The 23,142-nt window shown below is 37.2% G+C and overlaps 1 protein-coding gene across 1 annotated transcript; it reads left to right on the top strand.

The window, feature by feature from the left end:
* The first annotated feature begins 1,598 nt into the window (after nt 1-1,598).
* ercc6 (excision repair cross-complementation group 6) lies at nt 1,599-21,632 on the top strand. Its single transcript, XM_066693116.1, has 21 exons — nt 1,599-1,650; nt 2,442-2,855; nt 3,163-3,283; nt 3,571-3,676; nt 4,093-4,795; nt 6,877-7,008; nt 7,733-7,891; nt 8,818-8,953; nt 11,163-11,333; nt 11,506-11,682; nt 13,593-13,709; nt 13,794-13,889; nt 15,814-16,032; nt 16,502-16,612; nt 17,117-17,236; nt 17,431-17,525; nt 18,526-18,671; nt 18,931-19,536; nt 19,852-20,047; nt 20,255-20,333; nt 20,643-21,632. Exons 2-21 carry the CDS (start codon nt 2,452-2,454, stop codon nt 21,075-21,077), a joined length of 4,329 nt encoding a protein of 1,442 aa, XP_066549213.1. The 5' UTR covers nt 1,599-1,650; nt 2,442-2,451; the 3' UTR covers nt 21,078-21,632.
* The last annotated feature ends 1,510 nt before the right edge of the window (nt 21,633-23,142 follow it).

Below are 23,142 nucleotides of genomic sequence, written 5' to 3'. Positions count from 1 at the left end.
TATTTGCATACCAAATATATGTGCTATTTGGTGAAGATATGTACACTGTGGCTTCAACAAGCATTTGCACCTACAAAGGCACACACACATTTTGTGTTACCATTATAAACACGATTCAAAAGCTGGTTACAATAAACAAATATGTAATATAAAATATAATATATAAAAAATAAGTTTGTTTTAGAATTTCTGCATGTTATTGGATGACAAGAGGACACCATGTTGGCTCCCAAAGTTTTAGGCACACAGACATTAAAGCTCTGCTGCGTCTCATATTTGATTAATGTGCCTTGCTTATTTACAGTGACACGTTTTATTACAAATGTATTATATTTATTGTGGATTTAAATTAAATACATAAATAAGCCCTTCTGTTTTTTAACTCCAGACTTCCATTTTCTCCATGAACTCGCCATTCTTTGCTGAAATCCTCTTGAACTTTTTTTAGGTATTTACAGTGAAAGCAATTAAAATCTACAAATCCAAACACACCGCAGACTTGTGATCTCAGGGGGGAGAAATAAATTAATTCTGCTTTTCAGAGGGTCGCGATGCTGAGCTGCACTGTTGATACTGAACACAATGCCTAAGGGGAGATTTATTTTTCTTTATATTGGCCTTCTCCACATTTTACACGAAACATAAATAAATAAAAAACCATCCCAGATTAATCCTGGCCATTTATTCTCAGGATTATAATAATGATGTTCTAACTAAGGTCCTAACATCTCTAAATCTAATAATAAAGAACTGAAATGTGTATTTGGTTGCTGTGTGTTATCAAGATAACAGACCCAACTAAGTAAGTTGAAAACGTTTACTTATGTAGGCTACTTATTATTTAGTAAAAGATTAATAGTTGTTTTAAAACAAAGTGGAAAACATTCTTGAAATCAACAAAACGATTGTTAAAGGCAAATTTTCTTGAGAAATGAACGTGTCTTTAATAGATCTTCTTATAACAATAGACGTAGACGACTAAAAGGAAGAAGAAAGTTATTAACAAGTTCATTTCTTAAATTAAAGTAGGTGTTTTTAAATAGCTAAACTGAATAAAAGTGACAGTTAATTTCAATATGTATATACTGGGCCATGGAACGTTCACAAACCTCGCGTTCTTAAAAACATACACAATTAATTGAAATGCAAAATAACTAATTGGCTCCTACAGTATTATTACCTGGCTCCTGCAGTCTGACAAGCCATTGGAAACTGGAAACGGCGATTGCTCGTATTTGCATGTCGCTTACCTGTCGTACTTCAACAGGTATGTGGGAAATACAGAAATAAGACTCTGAGTGCCATCTAGTGGTACATTTGAAAACGTACCTTTTCTATTACCATCCTTTCCTGGCTGCGTGCAAGTAAACCTTGGATTTTATGGTGCTGTTAATGTATGTGTTTGTTTGTTATGATTTGTCTTTAATCCTGCTAACACAGACAGACAGACAGACAGACAGGCCCGTTTCTGTGTAGAGAGTTGGTAAATGAAAACTACAGCTATGATTCATCCTGGCCTCTAGGGGGCGATACGCGTTTTCGCACCGCACTTTAAGGACAGTGGGGCCTCTCTTTTATTTGTTCCCCCACGTTGTCACCGGAAAAGGGAGCACGACTGTGTTTATTGTGTGTGATATAACAACACGAGAGGTAAGGAGGACAGTTCAGGCAAAGTGCAGGACAAAACCAATACAAGTGAAAGTGTTTCGGTGATTGTGTTTTTTCGGTGAAGAGCACTGTGTAAGAGGAGTAGATCGACATAATCTAGTTTTATTTTTTAACTAACACAATTAATAAAAAAGGACATGGTATCATCCTATTCGACCCTTGCTTAATTCCTTTCATCTTTTAATTTGCATATTTGAATTGATAATTATCGATCCTCTAGTTCAACACGAATACCATTAGAACTTAATTTGGACATGCATTGACTGAAAACCATTCAAACGCTTTTGTAATGTATTTTGATTCATATTTTTGAACGGGCATTAAATATGTTCTTGCCTGTTGATGAAGTTGCCCGGACTTGTCGAAAAGCAGTGTTATAAAATTGATGTCACTAGTTGGATGCTGGGTTAAGGCGATCTATGGGGGTTAAGCTGAAATAGACACCTGTCAGTTGCTGGTTAATGTGGTTAAACCTTCAAGATTAGGACAAGATCTTATTAAACACTGTATTCAGTATTGATTTAAAGATATTGCCATAAAAGAGCAACACTTAGTGCAAAGCTATGTTGTCCTGATCTAAAACCCACCTCATCAATTAGTAGACACGCATTGCACTTCCACTTAACTCATTTTAATTCACAATGATACATTTTGTGCTTGCAGTTTGTCACTCTCTGTTAATGGTGTGTATCTCTGTTTGTTAATGATCTGCTGAACAGAGGACACCAAGTCCATCCGCAGAGATATTTCTGTACTTGCGTTTCTGTTTGCAGTAATCTAGAGATGCCAGTAGATGGTACAGAGGACCAAGACCTACCCACACAGACCAGTCCGTTTAGTGCTCTCTGTCCAAGGGAGACGGGGGTTCGACAGCAAAATGGGACCAAGAACGGAAATGCAGGCTGTCCATTCCCAGGCACGAGCCAGGCAGCCCCCCACACCGAAGCTGCCCCGGAGGTGTCCAAGAAGACCCAGTCCGTCCTTCACATCGACATGCAGCAGATCCGGGCCGTGGCCCAGAGCGCCCAGGCCGCCGAGCTGCAGGGCCTGGGGGTGGACGTCTATGACCAGGAGGTGCTGGAGCAGGGGGTCCTCCAGCAGGTGGACAGAGCCATTAATGAAGCTAACCAGGCGGCCAAAAAAGCAGAGGCAGAGAAGGAGTACCAGTCAGTGCTGGATGACTTGAGGTACTGGGGTCACACAGCAATCATTTCCTCCTGCTCTTCAGATGCACAAGTTGTTCGGCCTTTTTAAAAGTCATACACTACAGTTACATTCAAAACTGATCAAATACACCACTAAATAATTACTTAAGCATGAATAAATAACATGATTTATTGTTTGTTTTTCCTTATATTAACAATAATCGATGCAGAATTGCATATAGTTTTACAATTAACAGCAACATAATTGTTTTTTTTGTGTATTGTCTTAATTCTTCTTTTTTTTTTTTCCTCTCTAAAATTATGCACCGTTTTAATACCTTTCCTGTAGGTCTTGCACCGCTGCTGTAAAACATATCAATAAAATCATAGAGCAGCTTTCCCCTCATGCTGCCACCAGCAGAGACATCAGTAGGAAAATTGAATCTGTGCAGCGGCAGAAAGAAAACAAGGTAACAATATTGACGCCTCATTCCTGAGATTTGTTTCTGTAATAGATCAACTTGAAATTACTTTTCTTTAGATTATTGTTATGAAGATTACTTAGCTATTAAGACATTTGCGTAAGAGATGTTTGCATATTTCATGTTTTCTCTCAAACGCGATACAAATTATAATTGGGCTGACTAGGGTACAGTGTATTCTCATACCCCAGTAAGGCTATAGGGTATAAAGGCTAAAGTATATTCATATAACTCATATTTAAAAATATCCTGTAAATATTTCTTCAATATGTCAGGAGAAGCAGCTTAAAAAGATCAAAGCAAAGCAGAAGCGTCTTCAGGCTATCTTGGGTGGAGAAGATGTCCAGAAGATCGAGGCTGAATGGGACCAGGAGGATGAAGGTAACTGGATCTAGTTACTTCTTGGTGGAATAATATTTGAAGCAGCTGTTGGATGGTAGTCATATTTCCTCTCTTCTTTGGGGGACCATATGGATAGATAAAACCCAAGCAGTAGCTTTACCAACTTGTATTGTTTTGTTACACGGTGATATTCAAAATAAAACATAAAATTATGTCTTTGTTATTATACATCATCTTGTGTAAAAGCCCTGTATGTACAATTTATCTTTCATAATACTTTGTCTTGGCAAAGAGAGACCAAAAAAAATATCAGAATGCTCTTGATGTTCTGATGTTCTGCCCATCTATCTGAAGGAAAAGGGTTTCAATCTCAGAGGTTTATAGCAGAATAATAGTTAAAGCTCAGGAAGACAACTGTATACTAAAACATCTGGGCTTTGTTTTTTGAATGCCAGAGCCAGGCCCGTCAACTCTGGGCAGCATGCTCATGCCAGCTCAGGAAACAGAATGGGAGGAACTCATTCGTACCGGTCAGATGACCCCCTTTGGCACGAAAATCCCCCAAAAAACGGAGAAGAAGGAGCCCAGAAAAATCATGCTGAATGATGTATCTGGATTCGAGAAATACCTGGCTGACCAGGCCGATATGGCGGTGAACAGAAAAAAGCCCTCGGTCAGGAAGAAGTTTCAAAATAAAATAAAAGGAGCAATAGCACAAGGTGACGCGAGTGTAAAGGGAAAAGCAACGGTGTCCCGTAAAGATAAAAAACTCAAGAAGAACATGCTGAAGTTACAGAAGAACGCATTGAAGGTTCACTCCAAACCCAGGACTAAGGGAGAGAAGGAATTTCCCGCAGTGAAAAGGAAGGCGCAGGGAGACCTCGGCTCGGAGAGCGAGGAGTCGGAGTATGTGCCCAGCGATGAGCTCTTAGACCCGGACGCGCCAGAGCAGGACGATGACTTCTGGCTCGACGATGATGAATACGAGCTGAAGTCGTATAAGAAGAAGAGGCCGCATGCCATCAAGAAAAAGAAAGAGGTGGATGACGGTGAAGAGTATTTTCCAGACAGTTCAGAAGATGAGGAGTCGACAAAAAAGATGAATCCGAAAAAAAACAAGGATGATGGGAATGTCGAGTTTTATAGGCAAAGATTGAGGTAAGATGCAAATGCAGGAATTTAGTGTCATGGTAGATGAGCTTTCAGGTTTTATATGGTTCATTTTAAATTTATGTAGGTCTATTCATGGCAGAGTAGCTGTTATTTAGGTTGATGGTGTGGTCTTTTGGCAGTGTCTGTGCAGTGTATTGATACTCTATTGCTTGCAGCTTTTTTATTACCAAGGCCATAATATCAGCTTCTAGAATGGACCACGGACAGGACTTTTTATTGCTTCAAATCGCATAATGTAGCTTTAAATCTTATATTAAAGATTGTGGGTGGGTTCATTGTTTCACGGAAAAGCCGGTGTGAAGTTCATGTGGTTCAATGTGTCTGTCGGGCCACTGCAATGCAACGTTTGTGAAGAATATTTAAGCCAAAGTGATCCAAAATTGAACATCTGGCAATTTTTTAAATGTCCCCTTTTGCGGGACACTCTACAGTTGTGCGTTTAAAGGTTAAGCTGAAATATAAAGGAAAAGGGAAAGTTGCGAAAATACATTTATGCAATAAGATTAATTAATAAAAGGGAGAAAACATTGCCTAAAAATGCAGTTAGGGGTTAGCTTTAAAGACACCTTGTTAAAAATTAAACTCTGTAAAAATGGAAAAGCATTCAGCGGTTGAGACATGTAACAATGTTCACGACCCAAAGACACCAATTAGATAATAGTTATAATTGTGCAACATTTTTAGGACATATTTGTATTTAGTTGTCCCTATATCTCATGGGTGAGTTAGTGAATTATTGTTCAGATCAATTTCTCTTTGGAGCACCTTATTGTTTTGGTGGACTTTAGTTGGGTTGTGCCTAACGTGATATCAGGAATGTTAATCTAGAAACAATTACATTCATCCACTCGCTTGTGTTCCTTCTCTTCGGGTCTGCAGTAATACTCTTGTTAATTTCCTTTTATTTTTTGGTTAGTTAGAAGACAGAAAAAAAGAACAAAGCTTATTCTGAGTTAATTAAAAATATCTTGAAGAAAGCCTAAAGAAATCTAAAATGGTTTCCTTTTAAAGTGACAAGAGAAGGCATAAATGAAGATGGATTTTTTTTACCCTTCTCTCACACCTTTCATTTGAAGCTCAAATGCTTAATTGTCTGTATCAATCTTAATTTGCTTCATAACGACACTGCCACTAACTGCCATATCCCTGCAGCTAGACTGGATCAATTAAAGCCACCCTGATAGGCCATAAAAAGTAAGCTAACTAAGGTAGAGCAATGGGTTTCTCAATTTGGGAAATTAGTGGAATTAGCCAGGGATCCTTCCTTATTTTAAATACAAACTATGCATTTCCCTAAAAATGTAAAACTATATTAAATCTCAGTGTGATGTCTGGGAAAATATCCACTAAATCAAATTGTGGTGACTACTTGGCTTTAAATGTGTTGCAGTGATTTCTCTACATAACAATCCTAAAGAAAAATGCAGATTAAATACTTACACATCCGTAAAACATAGAGGACCACGGGGACAGATTTACTAGGAGTTTTAATAATGTTCTTCTGGAAGACAGATCAGACAGAATATATTGGAAGTGAACAATGACTGTCTTAATATTGATGCCCTCCAGATTAGAAGTGGTTGGGGTGGTGTTGAGCTTGGTAGACTTTGGTGCGGCTCTTTGTTCTCTTTCTGGCGGGAGAGGTAGGCCGAAATTCACATTTAAGCAGGACATAAAAGCAGATCGGTATAGTCTGTTTAATTCTCTAAGCACGTTTAATCTTTAGAGGGGAAAATGTTTTTTTCAGGATATTTATATCTATTTATATATAAATAAATTATAACTGGATAAATTAGATTAACTGAATTAGGAGATTTGTAATTCCACATATACTGCCCTGAACTAGATAGATCACTTATTGTGTCTAGGATATTTACATTTTTTTTTAATTTCATACCCTGTTTACACTAAATATAATGACATTTGATAGTAACGATTAACAGACATAATCTCTGCACAGCACTGATACATATCACTTTGGGACTTTCTGATGCTCTTTATTTTCAGTCTTGATTTCCATACCTATAGCAGCCAGCGGTATTGTCACCATCTCTGTGTTTATACAGGAGGTGGAAGAGACAGAGACTGAGAGAGAGAGAGGAGCAGCGAGAGGCTGGAGAAGATGACTTTTATGAGAGTGATGCTGAATTTGATGAAGGTTTCAAAGTGCCTGGATTTCTGTGGAAAAAACTTTACAAGTAAGATAAACAACCGTGCTTATTTTTCATGCTGAGCCACACATTTAGTTTTCGGATTAATCCTGACAGCTTTTCAGTACACAGAAGAAATACATAGTTTTTGTTGGCGTAACTTTTATTGTATTCAATTGTTATTTATTTACAATCCTGCAAAAATATTGTTTTTGGAACTGTAAGAAGGTAAAATATATGTATGTGTGTGTGTTCATATGCATTCATTTCTGCCACTGCTGTTATATGATTAACAGTTATCTAATACCTAAATTGATTAAATAATTGCTGGAATTTATGCAGATTCCTGGTAATTACTACACTTCTGCAGTATCCCTTGCAGAATTTTAAAAACAAATACAATTGAACTCAATTTAATCTTTCATAACTTGTTCAAACTCTGTTTACCAGCTCTTTTTAAATGCCAATTTTAAATATTAAATGTTACTATGATTCCAAACTGGGATAGTGAAAATTAAAAATATAATTTCAGGAGGAAATGGGCAATGAAAGAGTTTCAGATGGTGTGTGTGTGCAGTTTGAGCTCTTGGCATCAGGGCTGTCAATGTGCATGAAATATACATGCCTTTTTATAGTGCGTGTTTCTAACAGGCATGCATCGTGTTACCCTTAGAGTTCCGTGTCAAATCAATACAGATAATTACTGGATGATTAATTTATCATTAGTTCTATTCTGTTTTGTTGTGTAAAACATGTCTTGTATTGTTCACAGGTACCAACAGACAGGTGTCAGGTGGCTGTGGGAATTGCACTGCCAGCAGGCAGGGGGAATTCTGGGAGATGAGATGGGCCTGGGCAAGACCATCCAGATAATTGCCTTCTTGGCAGGCCTCAGCTACAGCAAGATCAGAACTCGTGGCTCAAATTACAGGCAAGTGCCCCTCTCTCTCCAGACTGTCAGTCTCGAGCGCAATTAATATTTCATCAGCTGTATTACTAGTGGAGGAGGGCTTCCTAAATTATTAAAGACATTTCAATTACAATATTCCTTTAATTCTTTTAGTGGGAACATCAAAGGAAAATATTTACGAGATGGTAGAGCTGTAGGGCTGGAGAAATTAAACATGTAACACGTTTAATGAATTCCAAACGGTAATGCTTTGTTTTGCAGATGTGCAGGGGCTGGATGTGTTTGGGTCAATACAGTGTCTAGTGTTGACTTCCACAAATTGATTGTTTACAAACTCAATTATGGCTCAATATCAATAGTTTACACAATATGGAATTTTAAATTGCTCATAATACTGTTAGCCTCGTTTATCATATCTTATGAATGCATCTCAGTTGGCGAAATGTATGTTGAGCATTATATATTTCTTACCTTAGTCAATATATATATATTTTTTGTTTCTTAAAATAGCACTTCTGTCTGTCAAGTTTTAAATGTGTAAGAGTGAGATCTGGTACAGCTTCATGTTGACTTCTTGTGGACAATGATCTATTCCCTGAAGAATTAAATCATTCTGTCCATATTCACATTGATTAATTTACCAGAAGGCACATGATACAGTAAAAAGTGTTGTTGTTTTACAATTATTCCTATAATTGCAGATTGATAGACTATTCATCAGAATAACACGTTAGTTGCATAAACCTATGAGTACTTACTCAATGAGTTTAATTCTTCATCAAAACTCTTTTACTACTGTATTCCTCGTGGGTTGTTATATTGAGAAATCTTTCTTTATTAGAACATTTTTATACAGACCATTATTACTGTATTAAAATAACATTGCAGATCACAAAGGACTCAGCTTATCTGCTCTATGTAATAACTGCTATGTTGTGCTTGGTTAGATATGCTGGATTGGGCCCCACTGTGATCGTTTGCCCTGCCACAGTGATGCACCAGTGGGTTAAAGAGTTCCACACATGGTGGCCTCCGTTCAGAGTGGCGGTGCTGCATGATACCGGCTCTTTCACCAGCAGAAAGGTGGGTCAAATACTAAGCTTTGGTAAATGTATTTGTATTTAAGGAAAGCCGCAGCCTATTGGAAAGAATTGTGATAAAAATGATTGCAAATAAAAGAGAATCTGAACATCTGATGGCCTGGAAAATACTTTTAGAAAAACAATTTAACAGTCATAGTGAGCTTAATCTCTTTCTGATGAATCCAAATCGCTGTACTGTACATATTGAGGAAACCACACGAACAAGGCCATGCAATAATGTTAAATTGGTTCAGAGTGGGCCTCATATTGTTCCCATAACAGTGTCTTAGAGGTGAGGTCGAGTGGAAGTCATTAGGATAACATATATACAAATTAACAGCAGGGCGGTGACACTGTGAAACAATTAACTTTGCCATCTTTATTAGACTCCTAAGTGTCTTGCTCTTGTGTCTGCTTTAATGAACTAGTTTGTTGAACCAAATTAAATTCTTTAGTTGTTTTCAAGGCTAATCAATACAATTGTCTAATTTGCCATGGACCATTCAGCTTGGAAGCCCTTTTGACCAGAAGGAAACTTCTTGCTTCAGTAATAATTTACAACTACATTACTTAGTTTAATACGTAGTTGTTTAATTACTTGTCCACACCCGAATGGAGAGAACTTTGTTTTAGCCAAATAAATAATGTAGTTAGTGTGTTCTATATATGAGAGAGATTTTAACACCTATATTACAAGATTCTAACAACTCTATAAACTAACTATAAAATAATATAAAAAATAACTTTAAACATATTCTTCACATTAAAACCGTCCCAGGCCTGTGTGTGTGTGTCCGTGGATTAAAAATGGATTTATTATAATAGCACAGGTACCTGGTAATTATGTGTTATGTTCTGCATTCAAATTTTATTTTTTAATTTACAAACTTTGATAGGGAATTAATCATTCATGCTCTATTTCAAAACTCAGTTAATCAAACCTTACTCAATCATTTGCTGAAAGCTAAAATGTAGTTTTGATTCTACACATTAAATAGTAGTCTCTATTTTTTTTTTTTAAACCAATCAAAAAATTGAAAAGGAAAAACACATTTAGCTGTTGTATTTTGTTTTTATTAATTTGTTATGAAGGTTAAACTGCTATTTTTTCAGTTTTATTCTGTACTCCAGCCTATATGATATAATAATGACAAATTCGGTTTTGTGTTAATAAACTTATTTAATGCTCAATTTGCAACGTTGTCTTATTAAAATAACACAAAGTAAACCTGAAAGTGGTTATTTATACTTTATTTTTATATTTTGTTAATTTCTTCGAAGTTATCTGGCAAAAGGCCTCAAAGGGAATTGTACCATCTCACTTGGTGCCAGAGAGAGAGAGATTCTGATGCAAGGTGTGCAGTGAAGACCTTATATCGCTTTTGTCTTTTTCCTCCTTGTCAGCACAAATCCTCGTTTATTAAAGATTTAGCTTGAAGGAAGTTTTAATTAATTACAGGTTCAGTAATTCCTGACTAGGAGGCTCCCATGCTGTGTTTACTGTGAATGGCCTTCACGAGCCTCCGTTTCTTTTGTGTTCCTTGTGCTACCTGACAGCGTGATTTATGGCTGTTGTTTTCCACCAGTCCACTGTTTGCCCTCTAGGAGGGATTGGTCTCGGGAGCCTCCATAATATCTGCAGTACACTCGCAAAATGTCTTTTAATGACAGCAGCACAGCATTCAGCAAGTCAGGCTAATAGCAGATGTACCCTATTAATTGCAAAAAAAAGACTCAGAGAGGTTACATATTTTACAAGCTTTTAATTTGAAGTCACCGGAGATGATTTGTGTTAAGTGTACAAAGAGAGATCTCGGTTATATTTTGTGATGGACCATTACCAGGTATCCAGTATAGACATTGGCAGAATGATATCGGTTAACCTTTAGCCTAAAGAGGTTTCCTGTAGAATGCAATTCATTATTTCCAGGGCACTCATGGTAAAAGCATGCATGGCAGAAATAAATAAAGACATTCATGACATCATTATCAGGAGCAGAATAGACACATTTTAATTTAACCAACAAAGCTATAGGCTACATTTTTCCCACCTCTTTATAGCATAAATACGCAAACATCACAATTCCTGTATATATGCTTTGTTGCCCTTTTTTTAATGAGTTTGTCAAGTGTCATTGTGCTTCTGTTTCGATGGGCCTGTATGGGGTTTTAGTCCAGTGTCACTCAAAAGTAGTTTGCTTGTATTTCAGGACAAGCTCATCCCTGAGATTGTAGCCTGCCATGGGATCATCATCACGTCCTACTCGTATGTCCGCATTATGCAGGACTACATTCAGAAGTACGACTGGCACTATGTGATTCTAGACGAGGGGCACAAGATCCGTAATCCACATGCTGGCGTCACCGTGGCATGCAAGCAGGTGAGGCTGTCTGAGCACTGGTTTAGCAGAAGTAATTGTTTATATGCAGTCAATTTCTATTAAGACTCTCAATTTGCCCATATTTGGATAATAAAAAACCTGTGGACAGTTACCTAATATTAAAATAAAAAGTGCAATATCATGTTTTCTAGTATATGTTTTCTTGTTACAGTTCCGCACGCCGCATCGTTTTATTCTGTCGGGATCACCGATGCAGAATAATTTGAAAGAGCTCTGGTCACTCTTTGACTTTGTCTTCCCTGGCAAACTGGGAACCCTGCCTGTCTTTATGGAGCAGTTTTCTGTCCCTATCACTATGGGGGGTTACTCCAATGCTTCTCCTGTGCAGGTATGTAATAATCATAGCAGTGATAAGGGAAATCTCTGCTTCCATCCAGCTCACTATTATTGTCATCATGCGGTCATACATTCTTTTCACTTCCAAGATCTTCAGAGGTATTTTCCATCTTTCTCAGTGCCTAGTCAAATTAATGTCTGCAAACTAGATGTGTGGTCTCAAGTTCCTCTCCCAAAACAGGACAAGAAGTTGCTGAGAATCTCTTTTCATACAGGAATATAAAACATACTCTGAAAGGTATCCCGTTCAGATCTATAAAGTGCAGTTTAATACAAGTAACTGCTGCATTCTGATTCATGTATTGTCTCAATAATGGAGGTGACATAGGGTATTTGTCCAGGGGCAGATAGATACATTGCTGAAGATGCATCTGCTAATAGGGAGCTGATCTATAATATAAATAATGATCTCCAGGAAATCCAGAAAAGACTAATGCACTTAATTTTTTATTTTTTAATATGGGCCATTTAGGGCACCTGGAAGACAGGATGCACATGTTAGGCTGTGAAAGGAATAATCTAGTGCCTTTATCTGTGCACCCTTTCAATAATGCACTCGCCATATAGATTTACTTTCTTCACTGCCTTAAAAGGGATATTGATGTTCCTTCCTCAGCCAATAATGAAAACCTTTACTAATTATTAATGTTATTAAATGGTTGGAAATAGCTAACTTCACTACTCATTTAGTATTCATTAAGCAGCATGTGCTTCGTAGCTGTCTGTTTTCTGCTTTGCTCTCCAAACGTTCTGCAAGCGGGTGTGCTTTTAGATACAACTTGCACGGCTAAATTGTTTGGAACAAGAAAACCGTTGGGAAGAAAAAGGTACCGATAACCTGTCTGCTCATACCGCATGTTTCATATCCTGTTTTAATATACAAATCAGTTTCATTTTCTTCTCTTCAGAATATATATTGAAATATTCAATGTTACTATAGCAAATATATTATGTACACTGGAACTGGAATATTGATGTATAATTTGTAAGTTAAACAAACACGTTTTTAAATAAACTTTACACTACAATAGAGGAACAAAAAGCAAACACCTCATTGGCCTACTGAAGTATTTAATCTTTCATTACTATCTAATTGTGTATCTTTATCCTACTTTGTTTTAAATGAATGGTTTTTCACAGTACCCATGAACTCCAGTTACAAATACAATTTAATCCTGTAATTTAAACTGTTTAGTGTTTCATTTTCTTTTTAATGCTTTTAGTAAATTAGCTGTGAGATTGTACACGATGCCAATAGCACTTTACAGATGATCCATTACTGTAGCATATGTTCACTTAAGATCAACGTGGCCTTTTATTTTCTGTGATCACAAGCCCTTCCTCTCATTGCCCTTTGTTGTCTCAAGTGGGCACTAATCTTCACTTATTGTCTAGTATCTTGCAGTGCTGCAGGCCTCCTGCAGGTTTCTTTTGATCTTTAGACCCCTTTAGATTACTAGTAAATGGCATTTGGCCTAACACAGGATTAGGCAAACGGTATTGATAAAAGAGAGCCTCCCCCATGGGAAAAACAGCACTCTTATGAATCTTTAATGTCTTGATCTGCTGAAAAGAGAAAAAGAATGGGAAACTTTATAGATGGCTCAGGTCAAAGCATTTGGTCAGAGCAGCCAACTTTTACATAATTTAACTTCAAAAGTGTGCTTACACCACCTGCTTTTCAAATGTGTACTTTTTATCAAATTAGTTGCATACATTTTCAAACTAATGCCAGTGACTAGACCTACTTATCTGAACATATTATGATTGTTTTGTATTTATATATTTATTATAAATGAATCTTAACTACCAGCTAAAAACATGCTTTTTAAGATTGCACCTTGCTTGTTTAAGTTTGGTTTTTGTTTTCATGTAGTAATCTTCCCTGCACTTGCTCTATAGGTACAGACTGCATACAAATGTGCTTGTGTTTTGCGAGACTCCATAAACCCATATCTTCTTCGGAGGATGAAGGCAGATGTTAAAACCAGCCTTAGTTTGCCAGACAAAAATGAGCAGGTCTGTATTTCAAACAAAAGGTTTGGTGTAAGACCTAAATAGTGTATTATATTCCAGACAAATCACTGTGATTTCTTTTTGTAGGTGCTTTTCTGTAGGTTATCTGAGGATCAGAGGCAAATCTATCAAAGCTTCATCGATTCAAAGGAAGTTTATCAGATCCTAAACGGTGATATGCAGGTAATGCTTTACTTTAGTAGTTACAAATGTCAAATTTTGTCTCTAATTTTACTTAGTTATTCTCAATCACATTTTATATTTTATACAAAATAATGCATATGTTGGGCTTTTAGTGTGGACTGTAGAACTTAAATATTTATCGCCACCAAGGGTATAAATGAAAACATTTTTCAGTCTATCTAAATTTGTGTTTTAAAGGCTGATTTTGTTTGACTTTGGGCCCTAATGTCTTTTGAAAATAAATTTGAATATTGTGACTTAAATTAAGATGTATAGATTTTTGTAAATATAATTTTGAATAATTATATAAAGGTTAAAGGGAAAGGTTATATATCAGCTGTATATTTGGTCATTAAATTTGAAATCTAATGAAAACTAAATATTTATTCTTCTTGTTGCCAGAGAATGCACTTCTCTGTTTTTCCTGCAGTTTTTTCATGGAAACAGCAGGGTAACAAATGGCATTACAGATGTTTGATTAATTCTTAAGAAAAGTACACTGATTGTCATGACGTATAACCATTTCTTTATCAGTAATAAGCACATGTTGAATCCAAACATTTTGAGTTCTCTCCCACACACACACTTGGTTTATTGGGGACGGAGGGGATTTGCATCCTCTCCAGTGCAACTGACGCATATGCAGAGTAGAAAGCCCTTTAATTTAATTTGTTAATGTACGATGGCAACAACTTCTGTCAGTGGTGTATCCCCAGAAAGTTTTCTTTGAATACAGTAGTAATTTCACACCATTCAGAAGGCAAATTGTTTGAGGGTTACAAATTAAAAAGAAAACAAAAAGAAGTATCTTCAACCTGCTTGTGCTACTTTTCCATTCCAGTAACTCACAAATGTTTAATCAATTATTCAGCTTCTTGACCCACACATTTTATGCTTGCTTACTGAATAGTTAAGCTGTATTCTGTATCTCCACACACTTAAAGGTGGAGATATTCATTCTGAATGTATTTCAACAAATGGAAACTGTGAAAAAAAATCTAACGATTGCAGAGTTTGAACAAAATTGAAAAACAAATTCTATACACACACAACTGCTGTTATAGTTTAGCAGAGCAATTTAAACTAAATATAACAGATTGGAGTTTATACCCTTTAGTCTGAATCAGGTGGAAAGTTAAGAAAATATGCACTGCACCAGTCTGGGTTAAAATAAATGGATACCACAGCTGGTTCCTTCACATTCAAGGTAGGAGTTTTGATTTGTATCAATCAATGTGTTGCGTCGTGGGCATTTTTTAAATTTATGGGTGTGTACCTGTCATCAGCGAAGGTGCCATCAGCGTTTCTAAAAATGTTCCGTGTGAACATGAGAGACCTCGGCCATTCTCGGGTTTCAAGGACATAGGCTGCTTCAGCACGAACTATTGCTAATTCCCTTACATGTATAGTTTCTTAGATTGCATGTGGATGTGCCAGAGGACCTTGACTGACACTGTAAAAAGTTAGAATGATATATCGTTTTACAACAGTTCAGTATTCCTGTTAGACGTACATTAAAATGAGCTTTTCGTGACACTGTCCCACTTGTTGTTGGTGCCAAGGTCATTAGGGATAGATATACAGTTTACAAACCCTAATGTGGTCTAAGTCCATTAAGCTGAATTTTTTATGTCCTGTCTGTTGCATTGTTATTTCAGGATTTCCACACGAGCAACAACGACATAAAATGTACCTTTGTATTGTTTAAAAAATGTAAATTAATCCATTATGAACATTTCTAGGTTGAAGATTAATTTTCTTTTGGAAGACCTCAAGGAAGTTTAAGGGCACAGTTTGGATTTCTTACAAATAAACCGAGTGTAAGGAAATGCAGTTATTGCTGTGCGTGGTGTGGATGAAAGAAGGGCATGGTTACGCACCTGAAATATTAATGCATTCTTGTGTGCTGTTTTTTTTTCCGCAGGTTTTCTCTGGCCTGATTGCTCTAAGGAAAATCTGTAATCACCCTGACCTCTTCTCTGGTGGGCCTAAAATCTTGAAAGGGATTCCCGACGATCAGTTAACCGAGGAAGAGCATTTCGGGTACTGGAAGCGATCTGGTAAACTGATCGTGGTGGAGTCTTTGCTGCGACTGTGGTACAAGCAGGGTCACCGAGTACTGCTCTTCAGTCAGTCGAGACAGGTCAGCACACATCACTTCCTTACAGTGTGTCTGAAAAGGATTTGCTCTAGCTTGGCAAAGATGATGATTATTCTTTTAATTCGGCAAATATAAGTATATTTTCTGTTCTTTTCAATGTGTATTATTGAATTAATATCAGATTACATTGATACGTCTGTGTGTGTGATTGAGTGTATGTGTTTGTTTCATTATCCAGCAAGGACTTACTGAGGTACCAATAGGGACCAGTAGAAATATTGTCTTCTTTTTTTCTTTAATACAATTCATTATGAACATTTATTTTATTATATGGGGTCTTTCAGGGCCCAGCTGTCCTTGGTCAATATAAATGGGATTTTTCTTTTGAATGAATCCAGGCTTGCACTGGTGTTACTTTCTCTTTGTACATGTAATATTAATGGCTCTTAATCCTATAATTCCTAACTGATCCTGTTAACAATGTTTGCTTTGAAACCACTTCTTCAACCAGATGCTGGACATCCTAGAGGTGTTTGTGAAGGAAAGGGGATACTCCTACCTTAAGATGGATGGCACCACCACCATAGCTTCCAGACAACCTCTGATTGCACAGTACAACGAGGTGAAAAGATACTGCATCACAGGAAATTGGCAAAGTCATCTATTTTTAACAGCATTAAAGGCACATTCCAATAAAACGCAGGGTGATCTTGCCAGAAAAGCACAAATGGGCAAGAGTTTCAGGCCTTACATGATCATGTGATGTCGTTGTGACGCCTGCCATTCTACTGACAGTGAATTTGTTTTATATACCAATATATAGTCCTGATATTGATATTGTCTTATTGAAGAACATTGTTTTATATTCCTATTGTCGCTTGCAAGAGTAATGTTTAACATCTATTATAACAAAGGCATAGTATTAACAGCAAACATACATTACTTAAATGTTTTTACAGTGAAAGTTATAAATATGCATTAGTGTTTGCTAATGAAGGCATGAGGGGTGTTGAGAGAAGGTAACAATAATGAAATGATTGCATGTTGCTCATTGGTCTCTCTGAGCACCCCTGTTGACTTGTTGTGTAATCACTTGTTTGTGGGTTTGTTTTCATTTATAATCTAGACCAAGTCGATCTTCATCTTCCTCCTCACCACCAGAGTTGGCGGTCTAGGTGTGAACTTGACTGGCGCTAACAGGGTGATCATCTATGATCCTGACTGGAACCCCAGTACAGACACACAGGTCAGTCCTTATTATCGATATTCAAAAGAGCAGTCGGCTACGTTCTAATAAAATGTGACATTCCTGCATTTTATATTGAGCTATCCCCTAAATCCATCAATTCAATCCTATTCCTCTATTCCTGAATTGGTCGGTTTGTTGTGAACCTCACTGCGTTCTAACACCGCTGTGTTTGATTACGATTTGCTCCGCAGGCCCGCGAGCGCGCTTGGAGGATAGGCCAGAAGCAGCAGGTGACTGTTTACAGACTGCTGACGGCTGGGACGATTGAAGAGAAAATTTACCACAGGTCAATAAAGACGTACATTGATAAGCAATAGAGATATTTCCCTTTTTTAGGCTGATGTGAAACTCTGTCACTGGGTCAAACTACAACAGAAGCACAGGAGCTCTTTTTGTATAAGAACTCTTTCTTTCTGTTAGAGTTCTCCTAATTCCTCCTTTTCCAAACTGAATTACACCCTGTATCTTACTTTGCTTGGTTTTTAACTCATACAGTTGCTTGGATTATGGGAATGTTATTTTAAGTCAAGAAAAATATATCGAGATAGAAATGTTTAATATGTTAGATAGGTCTGTTTTTCTAATAACGGCTTTACTTTTTCTCAGATGCTATACATAATACTTCATTTTAAACCAGGTCAAATCTTTGTATTAATTCGCACTGCTTCCTTTCTTTTGGATTTTTAACACATTTTGCCTCTTATTAAAGTAATATATTTTTGTTTAATGATTAATGCTACAAAATAATTTCCTTTTCTGTGCCTTTGCAACACATTTAGTCACCTAATAAAAGAGTGTTTCTGGAGGGCTTTGGGTTTTCTACGCACCAAATATATTTGATGTTGCGCTGCACACCATCTCTGAATATTACCAATTGTTTTTCCATAAAGATAATGCTAACCATTATCGGTCATATTGTTTCATTGTTTTCTGCTGGAATTCACATTTGAAAGCGACTATAAAGTCATTAAGTGCCAAAGACAAACGTTTATGCAGGACATTCAGAGATGATGGTAACCTGGTGTGTTATTTGATTCGTGAAATACTATAAATTCCCAAAGATACTGAATTGGTGGGTTGTTTACAGGTTAATGGACTAATTGAGATACAACCTATAAAACAATATGCCTTTTCCAGCTGCTTTACAGTTCTGTGGGGTAAAATTGTGTTAAATCAAAGGGTAGTAGGGTTTGATTTCTGGTCATTATGTTAATTGCAGTACTATGGGCCAAGATCTGATTCATAGAAGCCAATCTAATTCAGTGTAACTTTTCTTTTTTCCGCAGACAAATATTCAAGCAGTTCCTCACAAATCGAGTACTTAAAGACCCGAAGCAACGGCGTTTTTTCAAGTCAAATGATATTTATGAGCTTTTCACACTGAGCAATCCTGATGGGTCTCAGGGAACAGAAACTAGTGCCATATTTGCAGGTACGTGAACAATAAAATACACATTAAACAAAAAAATTGGTAGATATAGATATGCATTTACATATTCTTGTTTTGTCGTTTACTCTTGGTTCATGTCTGCTAAGCTTTTCATATATGTACTCATTTAACATACTCATTTAACATATATATACACATATATAATTTTTTAAGTAGTATCCTTTTACTTAAAGGTCTTACCATCCATGAAAAGCCCTGATCCTGATTGTATCCGTGCTTCCATCTCTGTTTCTTTGTGTAGGCACCGGATCAGACGTGACGGTTCCAAAAAGGCCTACAAAATCCAAGCCAATGTCCACATCAGTACCAAGCCATAACACAGTGAAGCAGACGAAACCCAAAGAGGTTTCTGCATTTGATTCTTGGAAGGAGATCAATGCAGGCAACACAATCAAACAAGATCACACAGATGTGGATGTTGAGGATCGCGGACATGTAGCCGAACTGAAAAATGAGGCCACGCATGCAGGTCTTTCTATTAATGGCAGCTGCAATGAAGAGAGAGAGAGTACGGCTTCAGAGGCAAACGCGATGGCATCAGCAGCTGCTCCTGCTGCCGACACATCCGTAAACCATGTACGGGAAACTGTGAGCCGTCAAGATCCGAACAGCCCTCAGAAACACAGGGAGAAAAGGAAGCATTGCGCCTCACAAGAAGGCTCCTCGTCATTGGAGGGACATAAACGGCAGGATAAGAAGCAGAAGCGCTCCCGAGATGCCAGGTTTGAGGGTCATCGCATCCCACACTTGGTAAAGAAGAGGAGGAGCAAGAAGGAGGATGAGGAAGACAATGAAGAGCAGAAGAGGAGCGATGATTATGTGCTAGCCAAGCTTTTTAAGAAATCAGGTAACGTTTACCTACATATGCCATTCTTAGGTATACATTTCCCGGCACATATTTGCGTATACTTTTGTTCCCTTCATTCATAAAAAGCTGCTCTGTTGACTATCACATACGTGCACTTGTTAGTGTAAATAGTTCTTGTTGTTAGAATGTCACGTATTTTCTGATTAATCAAAATAAATTCCAGGATTCTTGTATTCTTTAGCTATTTTGATTGAAATGAATGCCTGAAACCTTGGCATTAAAAATGTTGTCAGTTGAAAACTAATACGTATGCTTGTCTGTTGGTTTTCTTCCACTTTTTTGTTGTAAATGTAGGAATCCACAGCGTAATGAAGCACGATTCCATCATGGAAGCGTCCAACCCAGACTATGTGCTGGTAGAAGCAGAAGCGAACCGAGTGGCCAAGGATGCTTTGAAGGCATTGAAGAGCTCTCGGCAGCACTGCAGGCTCTCCCTCTCTGGAGCCTCGAACGGCAGTATGAGACCCCCAGAGACGCCAGTGGGAATACGGTAAGATACCTGCTTGAGGACCTCTACTGCTCTTCTACTGCTTAATTTAGCACAGACATAATGTTACACGAATTAGTCATTTAACCTTTTTAATTCACATAGATAAAACTGAATTTCTATCAGCAAAACCATTTGTTTTTACATGAGTGTATTTTTTCTTTATGTAGCAGGTGTGTATTTATTTATTTATTTGTCACCGAATTTTAGGAAAAGGTTTGGTCAAAAGAAAAATCCTTTGTTGTCTGCCACACCTGTTGTGAAACCGAGCGCACCAGAGAAATGCAAGGTATACTGCTTTCACCTATTCCAGTTTATATATTAAAATACAACAATTCTGTCCTTTCAAATGCTTTTTCTGAATGTATTTTAAGTATTAGATGCATTTCATTAAAATGATAAAGGCATTTATATTTAAAGTAAAATCCAAGATCTTAGTTCATTTGTTTTTCACACTGTGGTTTTGCCATGTGCTTCAATAATTAACATTTGAGGTTTTTGTGGTCACCCTGCCTAACAAGCTTAATCTGGATTGAATGATTTGAAATTAAGTTTGTTCTCTCAGATCTATCTCTGACTAACCCGTACACTTTCATAGGATGCTGCTATCATAAAAAAATCCCCTGCGAAGAAAACTGCATCCACAAGTCACTTCAGTGGGGAAGGAGGTGAGGAAGAGTCCGGTTCTGCTCTGTCCTCATCCTCCCTGCTAGCAAAGATGAAAGCCAGGAATCACATAAGCTTCTCCCAAGCTCTGGAAAATCCAGAGGAGGAGGACAGTGGACAGCCAGCCTCGGTGGCGCCTCTAACCCCGACTGAGCATGACGAACTGCTGGTCGACTTGAGGAACTTTGTTGCCTTTCAGGCTCAGGTGGATGGACAAGCGAGTACTCAGGAAATACTGCAGGAGTTTACGCCCAAGCTTTCTGCTTCTCAGACTGCCGTTTTCAGGGAACTGTTGAGAAACCTGTGCGAGTTCAATAGGTCATCTGGGAAAGACGGCACCTGGAAGCTTAAAGCGGAATTCCGGTAATTTGTAATGTTTACATGTTGTAATATAACTTTTACTGTAATGTACATTAGTTACTTATTTTCTGGCTGTTACATTTGTCCTGTGAAATACCTGAAACCGAATGTTTCTATTTCGGAAGGTGAATATACAAAGTTAAGTCTTATCGGTGATCCAGTTTTTAATGATATCTAATTATAGTATTTTATGTGGGAATGGTGCTGTTGGCGATAAAAGGGATTTATTATTATCCTCAATGCATCGACCGTAAGTTCATTAAAACATGTTAATTAATAAGTACAGGTACGTTAATAAACCTACCTATATTGTTAATAATAGTGTTATTGAGAACACTACCAATTCAACAAAATGGAAACAGTGGATAAATGTACTTGAATATTTGAATAATATTTCAGATTTTGTAAGCTATAAAAAGGAATCAGAATCCTAAAACAACATGCATAACAATATCTACCTCAGCACTGTTTTATTACTGTCAAGAAAGAAAATTGATTACGTGTTCTGAAATGGAAAGTGAAGAGAACAGAATTTGAGTAATAAAAAGAAATGTTGAAACGCTCTGAGATTTGGTTTTCCCTCTGTAAAAATAGGGAAGACAAAGTACCGAAACAGAATAGTGGAAACACAGATAGGATGCGAGTGTCTCGTCAGATTACACAACTCTTGTTCAGTTTAAGGAGAGAAATGTGATGCAGAGGTTGCTTTTCTGGAAGCTAAATGGTAGAAACTGACATGGATCAAGAGATGTGCTTATAGTAACTGAGATTAAATTGGATTCCTTATTTTAGCTCTACCTCAACAAACATTCTCAGAATTCTAACCTCAATCAGCAAAGTAGTATTTTATACAAAAAACATATCTAATACTGATGGTCAAATTTTTTTTTTTTTCTGCATTACAATTGATATAAAAACACAGAAGCATTAAAATAATAATAAAATAAGAGTGTGATCTTGTTAACATTTTTTACTTGCACTGCCTTAGGGCTTATAACATGTTTAAACAAATGTATCTAAAAATACCAGTTGTAGCACATCACTCCTTTACACAATACTGGCAGCATATTAATAGTGTGCAGGTCAGATATGGAAAAATCATTTTAGTGAACAACAAACCTTAGCGTAGGTCTTTCTTCAGGATCAAATTTTTTGGGTACGTTTGCAATCTTGTTAACATTATTTACCCCATTATCCCTCCTGCTCTAATTAAGTACGGAATTACCTTTATTGCATTACCCATGCAATCCTCGATTCTTTTAACTGCTAAAAAGTGAAAACCCCATTGAAATCCGTCAAACTCACTGCCATTGTGTTCTAGTAAATATTGTAAGACAGTGTTAGATAGTATATCTTACACAGAAGTTATCTACTGAATACAGTTGAAACAAACAAACACGACCATTTGATTCTCAAGTTTTTGTTGATTTTATTTTAGTTGGGCAAATCAGTATGTGGGGCTTAAATTAGATGTTTGCTATATCCACTGATTGTCCAAATCACTGCGCTCTTTAATTTCCAGTTTGCAGCTGTTCACCAGCAACTCAATCAGTTGAGTGCATTTCCAAACTACAACCTGAACCATCAAATCAGTGGCAGACTGTTGGTCTCCGTAATCATTAAAAAAACAGGGCAAGTTGGCAGTACCAACTGATAAAAGCAATCAAGATCAAACTGCCATTCTCCAGCAGTGTACCTTCCTGGGGGGCACCTCATTCCTGCACAGCCATAGACTGATTCTATCAAAGACCCCCAGAAGTCTTTTTCTCAACCAATATACCCCTGTCTGGGACTATCTTGGGCTCTGTTTGTGATTCACAATGGACACATGCCCAAACTAAACAGATTATCATCTTTATCACAGCCCGTTTACTCCGCCAGAGGACCAGGAGTTCTTAAGAAAGTATTTCCCCCTGTACGAAAGCAAAGACATGCACTTGGCCCTGTGCAAAGGGAAGAGCAATGCCTTAGATATGAGATCATTTGAATGTATATGCATTAACCATATTAATTATTAAATTCGAAAAATCGGTAAGCAATATTTTAGGCTTTATTTATTTCATCATTGCAAA

This window comes from Amia ocellicauda, chromosome 20 (genome assembly GCF_036373705.1).
Source record: "Amia ocellicauda isolate fAmiCal2 chromosome 20, fAmiCal2.hap1, whole genome shotgun sequence".
Taxonomy (NCBI): domain Eukaryota; kingdom Metazoa; phylum Chordata; class Actinopteri; order Amiiformes; family Amiidae; genus Amia; species Amia ocellicauda.
The sequence above is the reverse complement of the archived record's forward strand: the minus strand, read 5'-3'. Positions and strand labels throughout refer to the sequence as shown.